The sequence below is a fragment of the Phyllostomus discolor genome, chromosome 2 (genome assembly GCF_004126475.2).
Source record: "Phyllostomus discolor isolate MPI-MPIP mPhyDis1 chromosome 2, mPhyDis1.pri.v3, whole genome shotgun sequence".
NCBI classification, from domain to species: domain Eukaryota; kingdom Metazoa; phylum Chordata; class Mammalia; order Chiroptera; family Phyllostomidae; genus Phyllostomus; species Phyllostomus discolor.
Genome location: NC_040904.2, coordinates 176,197,108 through 176,210,024, shown reverse-complemented (window position 1 = coordinate 176,210,024; position 12,917 = coordinate 176,197,108). Strand labels below are relative to the sequence as shown.

The following is a 12,917-nucleotide window of genomic DNA, read 5'->3' as shown; positions in this document are numbered from 1 at the left end:
GGGGTCAATGCTGGGGAGGGAGGTGGGGGAGTGCATCCGGGCAGTGAGAGGCTGTGTGACCCAAGCCCTGAGGCAGGCAAGAAGAGCTCAGTCTTTTCTTGAGAGTGCCAAAAGGTCCTGTGCAGTAAGGCGAAGTGTATCAGAAAAAATAATTAGAGAAATAGTAACCAAAGGAGTGGATGGCTTTGAGAAAATAGGACTTGTTAGCATAAGTGGCAGTTCAGGCTTTTGGTGAAGAGAGGGAAACCTCCCTCTGTTGTAACGGAAAGGAAGAATGAGGATGGCCACAGTTGTGGGCGTGTGCAATCTGGTGGTGGGAAAGGAGGGAACGTAGGGCCGGGGACAGGTGTCTGTCTGCAGAGTATGAGAAAATGTCATCAGCTGACAGTGCAGGGGAAGAAACAAAGGTGGGGAAGGTTTGAGAAAAAGGCCTAAGTATCAAATAGATGTCTCTGGACAGGGAAAAATGAGCCTGTCAGAGGAACACAGGCGGAGTGCTGGGTGCCTGGTAGAGGTTTATGGTTGTGAATATAGAAGGATACACTAGTTCATTTAATGGCAATGATATTTCTCTAATAAAACTCAGCCACTGAAGCCAGAGAAGGCACAGAACAGGTTTCCAGCAATGGAGTTGTTTCATACAGAAAGACTGATGAGGGACCATGCGTGAAGTGAAGCTGGAGAGAGGCAGCAGCAGGTCTTGGAGGACCTTGTAAACCCAGTTGAAGATTATATACTTTATTCTAAGAAACTACAAATAAACAGAGAAGGGTATGCATTGCAGTGTAATGATGTAATATATTATTAGTGTGCTTCAGTGAAACAATTCTTTTTTTTTTTAGACTTTATTTATTTATTTTTGGAGAGAGGGGAAGGGAGGGAGAAAGAGGGAGAGAAACATCGATGTGTGAGAGAGACATTGATCGGTTGCCCCTTGAACACTCCCAGCTGGGGACCTAGTCTGCAACCCAGGCATGTGCTTTGACCGGGAATCAAACCCGCAGCCTTTCAGTTTGCTGGGCGATGCCCAGTCCACTGAGCCACACTGGTCAGGGCAGCAGTTCTTGCTGATAGCTCTTTTGGTTTATTGTCACACTATAGATTTATTCTTCTTCTTTTCCTAAGTTGCAACTCACCAAGACAGGTTTGTAGTCAAATTTAAATTGATAGCAAACATCTTCCCCCACCCCGCCCCCGCCTGTAAGACTTTTTAAAATCTGTCATTGAGTTTACTTGAGGTGATTCTAGGTACTGACATACTTGGTTCAACAAACAAAAATGTGTTTGAATGTGGATCATCAAAATACTATGATATGATTTAAAATGAAACATTAGTTAATTGGAATTTATAGATATAAACATGTCTTATTCTAAATCCTAGTAATTTCATTGTAATTATGAGAAAACTGAATATTTACTATGAAACTTTGTACACTGTGAACCTAAATCAAAAGTTTTACTAATATTTATATAAATAAAGTTTGTTCATTATGAATTGGGAAAAAGTTGTTTCTAAAAGCAACAAGGTAATTTTTTCAAGTGGAAGTTTTGTGTTTTTTTTTAAATAAAAATTACCCTATAGTAATTAGGAAAAAATATCATTCACTAAGAAATAACATGTATTTTCATTATAGTCATTCACTCTTTGGCATTCTATAAATGCTTCTTGTGTGCTGGTGAGCAAAATATACAAGGACAGTCTCATAGAGCTTACAGCCTAGTCAGGGCAACAAACGTGGATCAAATAATCCCACAAGTATACGAACGGGACCTGTAATCAGTATATGAAAAAGAGCACAGAGAACTTCAGTAGCACAGTGACAAGAGACATGCTCTATTCTGGAAGTCAGAGGAGTCTTCCTTAAAGAAATGAAATTTTGACTCAGCATCTGAAGGATGAACAACAGTTGACTCATGGAGCAGAGATGAGGAGGGAGGGAGCATAGCACTTTGGGGGCCATAGAAGCCAGTGCCACCGAAGATGCAGAGGGTAGGATGGGCGGATCGTGCAGAGTATGTGGGCCACGGTTAAGAATGTGTTCATTATCCAACAGCAAAGGGAAGGCACGGGGTTTTAAATATAGGAAAAACATATCAGATTATGATTTTTAAGAGATTGTCTGGTGTTGTTTGAAAAATAGCTCAGAGGGATGTAGGAGTAGAGGCCTGGAGGCCAGCCAGTCATATTGCTACGAGGAGGTTATAATTGTACAAACTAGGACACTGATATCTCTTGAACTTGGGTGATTACTAAGAAGATGCAGAAAAATGGACAGATGGAAAAACTACCTAGGAGGTAAAAACCAGTTGGACTTTGTTATATGATGACTCTGTGGGGTGAGCTATAGAGAGGAGTCAGGAGTGATCCTGGGCTTATGACCTGCCATGACTGGTTAGATGGCTGTGCTATCTCCTGAGATAGGGGGCACAGGGGGGGGGTGCAGATTGGGAAGGGGGGTGAAGAGGGAGAGCGCTGAGGGCAGGGGAGGTCACTAGTTCATTTTGGGAAGATATTGAGGAGACCTCCAGAGGTGGGAAGAGGAAAGATCTGGATCACGCCTTTGAAGATCTCTTGCCTTTCGAGGTCAGAAAAAGGGCGGACAAGCATAGCCCATCACAAACGGCGTTGTAAGACTATGGCAAATAGTCCTTATGTTCATGGGGATATTCTTAGTGTCATAAAAATTTGCTTTTTATATATAACTCTTTCTCATTTATGATCATTATAAATGTTTATGGCTTAAATCTTGTTATTCTTTCAATGTGATTATTCACTCTTCCTTACCTTTTCTTCTTTGAGGTGGTTTGTTGGAAGTGTTCTGATTACAAAGCTCAGCTGGAGTATGATGGCGGGAAATTGAGCAAAGTTTGTAAAGACTGTTATCAGATAATAAGTGGATTCACAGACAATGAAGAAAAGAAAAGAAAAGGAATTTTAGAGGTATGAAATAGTAAATGTTGGATGTCTTTTAAATTTTTACCTGAGAAACATAGATGTCTTTCAACCCTGAAGAATAAAAATAACACATTTGTTGTTTCTCTTAGTATTTAACAATTTGGAGAATGATGAGCAAGTCATACTTTTATTCTATATTGCTGGATTTTGAGATCATGTTCAGTTTTAAAGAAATAAAAGGGGCAGTGTTCTGCATTTGAGAGTGAATATATTGACTTAGTTAAAGTAGCTATTGTTAAATATTAGAGTATTAATTGTTATCTTTTCTAATGCTCAAATTATTATTATGTATTTTTAATAGGAAAGTTTTTCTCTCAGTTTCATCATACTAGCTTTGAAAAGCCACTGCACAAAATTATTAAAATTTAGATTGAAGTGTTACTTTATTGCCTGAAGACTCTTTCAACTCATGGCAGTAAAAGCATCATTTAATAGACGTGACAGTAATTTTACAACTGCATTGAAATATTATTGAAATATCTCACAAGTAAGTTTGACTCGTGTTTTAGAATACACTCAGACCCCCAAGCTTGGGAACTATATAATGCACTTATGTCTGAAATGAGGTTCACACCCAAAGATATAATTAGGCCTTTGTGGCAAAAAGTTTAAGATAGCCCGGAAGGTCTGTAAAGAATAGGCTCAAGATTAAAAGTCATAGACATGCTTGATCTATTAGCATTTCTATGGCTTATTAAGAATCAACGAGTATTTATCGAACATTTACACTGTGTAAGTAAGTGTACAAAGGTCTTTTCGAGTAACAGGAAAAGGATCATGAACTTCAAAGTTCATTTATGGTTAATGTGGAGGTCTGCAAACTAAAAGTGTAACTGAATCAATGGCTGTCGCTTGCGTGGCAGACGGAAATAGACGGAAATGGGGCTTCCTCAGGTAGGGTGGGAGGAAATGCTTTTCTGGCTGCCAAGAATGCAGGCCCAGCACTCAGCAGCAGAAGCTGCCGTGACTGAGTTAGTATGATGACTTGTTGTAGGGGGTGAGTTTCAGGCTGCATCTGTGAACTGAAAATCTCCAGGCAGTTTACTAGAAAAACCTGTACTTGGGGAGGGGGGAAATCCGTTACTTAACTAGGTGAGCACGTCTGCACACACACGTGCAACATTTGAAACTTGCTTTGTGCCCACCAGTATTGTATGTGCTAGAGCAAGAGTCAGCAAACGTTTTCTGTAAAGGGCCAGAGAAAAACTATCTTAATTTTTGCAGGCCAAGAGGTAGCACTGAGAATATTACTTCTGTAAGAAGAGAGAAAACTAATTTTCAGAAATTTTTATTGACAAAATTTAAAATATAATAATTTAGTATGATTTTTTAAATATGGTATTAAGAAGAATAGAAATCTTTAGAGGGGGAAGGGAAGGTAGCATGTTTCTTAACTGAAGTCCAAAGTTAGTGTTCCCTATTATGAAATTGATTTTAAATGTTGATCTGTAGAAGCTTTCCTTTCATAGGCAGTACACGCTCCTCACAGGCCCAACAGCGGCAGGGGTGGCTGGTGGGCTGTGGTTTGCCAGCCAGCGCCTCGTGAGCTCTCTGTGCCCTGAAGGGCTCGTTTTATTTCCACAGCATCACAGCTCAGTATTTTTGGAAAACACACAGTCATGTACTTGAGTATCATCACAAAGTAAATTGCTATGAAAGTTTCTCAGTGTTTACTCTCACTTTCTGTGTTTCTCTTGAACCAGTAACAAAACAGTTTGCACACCAGCACTGTTGAATGGACGACACTGAGGATTTGGTGCTTTCCCTACTGTGTGTAGTAAAAACCTTTATTTGGTCAAATGGTTTTGTTTGCTCTTTAGCCAGTGGTTATATATTTGGAAGCAAAGCAGAAAATTGTAAATGGTTCTACAAACAGCGAATGCAATTCTTAGAACTTGAGTTATCTCAGGTTCCAGAACAAAGAAGATTGGTCAGTATATGCGTTTTTGTTACTGCATTCTGACACGGTTGAAGTTTGTACGTGTTGCAGTTAAAAGTTTAGGCTTTGGACTCAGACTCAAATCCCAGTATGCCAGTTCATAAATGGATGGTATTGGGAAAGCTAATTTATCTCTGAACTTCAGATAATGAAAGTCCTAACTTTTTGGTGTTGGTGTGAAGATTAAATGAAATAATATATTTCTTAGTGAGCTAAGAAAAGTGCCTGCATAGTAAGCAGTTAATACATGTTTAACTTTATTTAAATTCAAGGTCTGGTAATACAGAGAGTTAAAATTGACTGAAATATTTTTCCATGCTAATAATAGGTCTAGATGAGTGTTTCGATAATAATTGCAGATGAGCCTCTTAGAGACATTTTATATAAACACACCATATTTAATAAATATTGCCTTAAGTTGAATTACTTCTCTATCTGGTCCATTTTGTGTTCGTTCTCACTCTCTGACTCTCGCTCTTTCTTTCTGTTATATTTTTCTAGATCGAAGCAGCAGAAGTATCTGGAAACAGCGTGGTGTGCAGCTTTCTTCAGTATATGGAGAAGTCCAAGCCCTGGCAGAAAGCATGGTGTGTGATCCCCAAACAAGACCCGCTCGTGCTGTACATGTACGGTGCACCCCAGGTGTGTAAACCGTGTCCCTCTGCAGGGACAGCGGTCACAGGGTCAGAGGGAGGCGAGTGGACACTGAACTCACAATTCTCTTATCACTCCTTGATAGAACAAGAGAGCTCAGTTTCACCGTTTCATTATAACTGGGAAAATAATAAGTAACTAAAATAAAAGTTTACCGAAACTGGTGGATTCCTTTAACAGCCAACAGTTTCTTCACCCCGTGGGTCAGTTCTCTCCTTCTCTTGTTCCTGTTCGGTGGGTTTACGAAAAAGCGAGTTGATTAGGAAGTGGCATCGGGAGAAGGGGTGAAGCAGAGGGAGAGGCAGGAAGAAGGAACCTTTTTAATGATAGGAAATAATAGTAAGCCTTTCTGCCTCCCCACTTGAATGGAGGGATACCGAAAGAAAGAAATTTAGAGGAAGGGGAATTTAAACCAACTTTAGATTAACAGTATCGAGTAACAGTTGTTGGAGAGCTGGGTGTGCAGGGATCTGAGATAAATCTGTGGGAACGACAGACATGCAGGTTTAGCTTCTAACCAGAGCAGCACCAGGAGCTATGGACTGTATAATGCTTAGGAAAACAAAGAGCAATTAAACCAATTATGCATTTACCCAGAAATGCATAAAATTTTAAATGTTGTAGTTTAGCTTATATCTGCATGAAGGGATAATAAAACATCTATATTTAGCATCTATATTTTTAGAAATAGATTTAAGCTCCGGCCACTGTGGCTTGATTGGAGTGTCGTTTCCAGAACCAAAAGGTTGCGGGTTCAAATTCCTGGTCAGGCGACATACCTAGGTTGTGGGTTTGATCCCTTATCCAGGTGCGTATGGGAGGCAACCAATTGAAGCTTCTCTTTCTTTTTTAAAAGATTTTATTCATCCATTTTTAGGGAGGGAAGGGGGAGAGAGAGAGAGAAGAGGGAGGGAGGGAGAGAGAGAGAGAGAAACATTAATGTGCAGTTGCTGGGGGTTATGGCCTGCAACCCAGGCAGGTACCCCGACTGGGAATCAAACCTGTGACACTTTAGTTCCCAGCCCGCGCTCAATCCACTGAGCTACGCCAGCCAGGGCTGAAGCTTCTCTTTCAAATCAGTGTTTCTGTTTCTCCCTTCCTCTTTCTCTAAATGCAGTGAAAAAATGACCTCACGTGAGGATGAATTTTTTTTTTAAAGAAGTAGACTTAATATGCTAAGATTTGTATTTTATTAGATGTCGTGGTTTTTCCTACAACTTTTTCCTGTCTATAAATAAATTGATGCATGAATGAATGAAACACCAAATAAAACTGTTAATGAAAGAATCATTAACATTTGCTTGGCTTTATACAGTATGATGACTCTTCTTTTCTTTCCTTTTTCACTGAATGAAGAGCTGAGGAGGCTCCTTCACAGAGAGGAAATATTGGGTCAGTGAATCTTAGCTGATTTGGGTGTCACTCTCATTCACTAATTCATTTCAGTCCACATTATCAGTGGCCTCATGTACAGGCGCCGTGCTATTGCTGGATCACATCGTTGACCATGGAGAGTCACAGTGTGAGTCTGTGTGCAGCGGTGGTAGGAAAAGCGGTTTATTTAGTAGGAGCCAGATCACAAAGGGACACGTGGAGCACGCTGATACATCTCACGCTCATATGCACTATGTTATTTCTCTAGGATGTCAGAGCCCAGGCCACCATTCCGCTCCTGGGCTACATTGTGGATGACCTGCCGAGGAGCGCAGACCTGCCACACAGTTTCAAACTGACCCAGTCCAAGTCTGTGCACAGCTTTGCTGCAGACAGTGAGGAACTGAAACAGAAGTGGCTGAAAGTCATCTTTCTAGCTGTCACAGGTGAGACGCCAGAGGGTCCTAACGAGCATTCAGCTACCTTGGATGATCATCCTGAACCTAAATAAAAATCAGAATGCTGAACTCCAGTACCAGCCAGTGTGGGGGTCTCAAGATTCACAGCTCAAGACATTCCCAGCTCTTCTTACTCATCTCTTAGCACTTTATGTTGAAAAATAGAGGCTCATAAAGGTATCTGTTAGGGGACTATTTTCCTATGTTTCCTTGGTGAAATTAATGTGCAGAGCCATTCTGCCGGTAAAAGTTGGAAATAATGTGAAAATGGAGCATTTTTTAAATGAGCTATTTCTTGAATATGTACTTTTGTCTTGGAGAAAATAATATTAAGTGATTATATCACTATCAGGTTAGAATAGGCTACTGTCGATTAAGAAATCTTTTAATGTCTTCTCTTTCACATGTAGGACTTGTAACAGTTTGAAAGATATACCTCCATGTTGCCAAAATAGATCCATAGTTAAAAAAGTTACAAGTACAATTTAGGCTATTATATTAACTTATTTAATTTAGTTTATAAAACTCAAGCTGCATAAATAACGTATGTCCTTTTAAAGCAAAAGAAAAAGGGCAGATTGTTGGGGTTCATACTTTTGACTTAAGAAGTAATACTTGTTTTTGTAGAAATACTCTGAAGAATAAAATATCTTAAGTATATAGTGAGTATGTATATATAGCATTAAATATAAATATATATACTATACATGCTTTTCTCTTCAGATTTAGGTTCATATTTGTCTCTAATTTATTTTTACAATATAAAGCATGTTTATCTTGGAATTGGACAGTGTTCTAAAATTAAATGTTTTTTGGTGATTTATGTTTAATTGATTGACATCTAAGGGTATTGGTATTTTTATAATAAGAAACAGCAGTAATTTATGTGGCATGGGATATATTAGTGAATTCCAACCATATTTTTAAAGTATTATTGTTTTGTTCTGTGCCTATTTAAAACAGTGCCTCTCTTTGAAGGTGCTAATAATTTCTATTTAAATACAAGGTGAGGGTTTAAATAATGCTTCAGTCTTGCTCATTCTGAGAAAAAGTGTGTTTTGGTCACTGGGATGGTTGAAGTCATACAGGTTATGATACCTTTTATAATGCTCTAATTATTACAACTGTTACTATCAGCATGCACAAATATTTTCTCAAAACCCTGAATTGTACAAGATACCTGACCTTCCACAGAACTGGGACACCTGGAAATTACACTTCCTGCACTGCTCTTCATTTCCATAAGACTGTTAAGTGTCGTTTAATGAGGACTGTATGTAACTAACACTTAAGATAACTGTGTGGGCCTGTCTCTTTGTCAGATGTGAAACAAAATTCATCTGTGATAACCTATGTTTGGGGGGCTGGATAGACATTAAAGGAAGTTTGTGCTCAACTCTTTAAACCTCACCAATGAAGAGCAGGGGAAACACAATGTTGAAAAGCAATGCTTTACAGTAGGTTTGGGAGGCGGGGGTCCAAGATAATTGAAGAGGGTCTGAGCATTCTTTTCTCATTTATCCTTCTGGGGAATCTTAATAGACAAAATGTAATTCCTTGTGTTGAAGGCTGCTCTTCATTATATTGTAGTTATGACAAAAGTCTTCCATTAAGTTGGCTGTTTAACTTAATCCTTTTCTCAAATTAGATCCGGGTGTTGTTTTTTTTTTCCCCATTTACCCTGTTATACCCCAAATATCATCACTTGGAATGCATCAGTCTAGAAATCCACAAGAATGACCTCCCTGTCTTCTGCCTTTGGGGATTACACCTTAAATGTAGCATAGCTTCACTCAGAATTCAAGATTCTCACTCTTTTACGTAGGTCCTCTAAAGAAAATTTGAAATAGCTCCTATTTCCACCCTCCCACCCCAAAGAAGCAGATGAACTGGTTCTGGCCAATGTGGCTAGGTTGCCTTCCTCCATAAAAGGAATACCAGCTGTGATCACTTCCATTAAACCAAAAACTTGGGGCCAAAAAGAGATAAAGGCAACTTCTTCCTATTAAATCAGGGACAGACTTAGAACTATTTTATGTTGCTTCTCTTTTCTAGTTGCCCGCCATGTGTGTGTGTGTGTGTGTGTGTGTGTGTGTGTGTGGGTGTGTACACAACATTGTGTTCATGAGTGGTTACTGAAAAGGTTAAACTGTAGCTATAGATGATGCTTTGGTTTTCTTACTCTCAAGAAGAGAGAAGCAATAAAAATGTAGAAGGATTATCAGGGGAAGATGACTTTTGTTAACGTGGATAGAACAGTGGAAATGTAAGGGCCAATTAGATTTCTGGGCCAGATTATTTCTGAAAACTGTGCTGAACAGCAGGAAGACAGTACCTTCCCGACCAGTAAGTCCCTCTCCTGCAGTGGAAGTAACGCGGACAGTGTGGGCTCAGTAAATATCTGTGCTATTTAATTATTGAGAGAACACTCATGAAGAGAATATTTATTATTATGCTCTTAATATCATCTCTAATTTGATTAAAATATTATCTCTATCTCTAATTTAGTCAATTCTATTATAAGAAGGGAATTTCTGATTCTCCAGGTACCATCTTCACACCCCACCCCATGTACCTGATCAGCTGAGCACAAATGGAAGCAGCCTCACCTGTTTTTTTGTTAGAGTCATGGATGCTTTTCCTTGGAGAAGGGCAAAGGCATACTCTTAGCCAGCCAGCCATTTAGTAAGCACTCAGCTAAACCCAAACCCTCAAAGCATGACTGGTGACAGGAATAATCTATGTCTTTTGCTTTCTGAGACACCTGAGCAATCATGACAGACTGAACCTGAAAAAGTAATTGGTTGCTTTCCTATTAAAACCAACATTCCATGTGGGTCTTACTATCAGTTTTCTCTAATTTGGTGCTTTCCAAGTCATCTTTTCTTTAAAGTGCCCTTCCTCCAAATTAAAAATATATATATACTTTTTTGCTAAAAACTGCTGTTCATGATAGAACATTCCAATTTTTTTTAATGTAAATTTTGCTTTACTGAACATCTACCCCATTTGGGATATTAAGTAGGAAATGTGGTACAGACCGATCTCCAGGTTTTAATGATGAAAACGCCACCAGCCACTTTCGTGATAACAGCATCTACACTGCTGTTGTGTATGCAAGCAATAAAACTCTTCAGGGTGTGTTTTTATACTGAAATTTTAATGTGAGCTCCCCTAGCCACAGGACATAGGGCATGAACTCCTAAAAGTAACAATGTGACTCACTGCTCAGTATAGGAGGAGAAAGTGTGTGAGGAGTGGGCATAAGTCCTTGGACTCAGATACCTGCCGGAATCATTTTACCTTTGCGAAGGGCGAGGATGGTGAGGAACACGAGAGCACACCTGCGCTGCTTTATCAGCAGCCTTTCCTTTTACACGATGTTTAATGACACCCAGGTCGGTGCACTTACCTTCACTGTGTAACCTACCCCCATTTTTTAATACCCCTGTTTTTGAAAATTACTGAACTTTTTTAAAGAACCAGCCTTTTAAATGTGCCCCGTCCCCATCTATAGATATACATTGAATTTTTTTAAAAGAATACTTGCTGTGGTCCTAAAAAAAAACAAACAAACTACAAACTTCATAGTGCTGCAGGGTTGTTAAGGATTCAGCAATGCCTTCTAAAAATCTTAGGTCAAAAATACTTCTGCGAGTTCACAATAATGTCCTTCTTTGTCTTGTCTACTTTGTGGAACAGGGTGTTTTATTCTCTTTAAATCTGAGATCTCATCTCTCTCTGTTCAAAGCCTTAAGTTCTTATTCTGAGCATATTGTCTGTGATAACTCTGATAATGATCTTTCTGGGCTGGATCCATCCTGAGGAAAAGGCACCAACAGGAGAAAATAAACTTCTAGGGAACAAGGGTCTTGTTTTTTGCAGTTATCTTTGCTATAATGCAGAACAGATTATAATGAAAATTTCCTACATCACATGATGTTTGTGTGAGCGGGTCTAAGGTTAAGCACATGGTATATATAAGCTAAAATTAATTCAAAGGGCAAGAATGTCTTAATGTTTTCATTATTAAATTTTGTATTCTTCAAGAATGTATCACTATTAAAACTGTGGCTAACCAGGTCTTATTCTTAGGGCTGTATTGACATCTGTAGGTGGACCATATTTCTTTATTCTCATCCAGTTTTAGTTGTATCCAACTGCTTTTTATTTTCATATTACTATTTACTAGAGATTCTCCAGATTTGAAAAATATGTGTATGATATATAAAGACCACTAGATCTACTTTTAAAACCCTCTCTGTGAATTTCTGAGTATATGTATATATGTAAAAATACTGTTGAATTCCAATTGTTTTTTCATAGAAATGAAATTTTTGTAGAAACTTTTTTCAGTTTGAATATTTTAACATAAATTATTCACATCGATTTATAGTGTAATTCATCCTTATTTATGCCCATAATCGTGTCATGAGATGGTAACGTTGCTTTCGTTACTGATAGGGTAGAGAGGAGTAAAATTAGGAACCAAAACACGCAGAAATGAACAGAGAGGTGGACGGAAGGAGACTGCTGGTCTCCAGATCGGAGCACTGTGTGGTGAGATAAGAGTAAAATACTAAGCTGCAGAAGGGATATAAACTATAAGATATAAATCTATATAATTGTGCATTGGTGGGATTTATTGCACCCAGGCCTTTCACCTTGGCTTCTAAATTATATCATTAGTATCTTGTCATTATTTCCTTTTTCCTTTAGGCTTAAAAAATAATTTCATTCTACTGGGTCATTTTTGGCACTGTTTACCGAGGTAAAAAAAAAATCCCTGTAAAATTCACCATAGTGTTTTACTTTCTGCGCTGGATACGTGGCAGAGTGTAGTGTCTTTTTCGTGTTTTGAGATGAAAGAGCACATGACCTCTACAAGCTCGTTTTGAACTTGTTGGGTCCCTGAGTTACATGATGGTCATGCTTTTCTAAAATGCATTGTAGATTGAATTAGTGAGATTAGGTAGAATTAGTGATGAATTAAATCAAGAAATCTCATCGTAGTGTATTTTAATAAGTGAGTACCAAATACATAGAGTGATATATATGTAGGTTTGGGGAGAGACATAATATTCTGTAGGGACCATTATGATGACAGAATTGCATCATATATTACACATTATATGGATGTTGGAATGTATCACTCGGGGGATCTCCCTTCATTAGCAATCATATCTGTATATAAAACTGTGTTTTGTTTTTATTTTACCAAACTAGCATTTCATTTTGTGAGTGACAGTTGACTGATATTTTTGAATAAGTGTTATCTGGGTTTTGAATTGTTGACTGATCAGTTTGAAAAGGTATGTAAGAGTTTAGAATTAACTCAAATGTGAAAAGTGTACACAAAAGTAATTTTTCTTTTCTAGGTGTATGAATGTAAAATACTTGCAGATAGTGTACATACTGTGTAACATATGTATATTTGGTCATAAAAGCAGAGAATCGGATATGTAAAATTAAGCACTTTAATTCCTATTAAATATTAAACATTTGTATCTTGTAAATAAATACATCCTTAAATGAA

At 38.3% G+C, this 12,917-nt stretch overlaps 1 protein-coding gene across 2 annotated transcripts in view; it reads left to right on the top strand.

Annotated features, from left to right (window-relative positions):
- Positions 1-12,917, top strand: part of FGD4 (FYVE, RhoGEF and PH domain containing 4) — a 211,972-nt gene extending 199,055 nt beyond the window's left edge. For both annotated transcript variants that reach the window (XM_028531946.2, XM_028531948.2), the window contains exons 15-17: positions 2,801-2,941; positions 5,397-5,537; positions 7,192-12,917. In XM_028531946.2, coding sequence (XP_028387747.1) covers positions 2,801-2,941; positions 5,397-5,537; positions 7,192-7,434 — 525 coding nt within the window. In that variant the 3' untranslated portion in view covers positions 7,435-12,917. The remainder of the gene's footprint in view (positions 1-2,800; positions 2,942-5,396; positions 5,538-7,191) is intronic.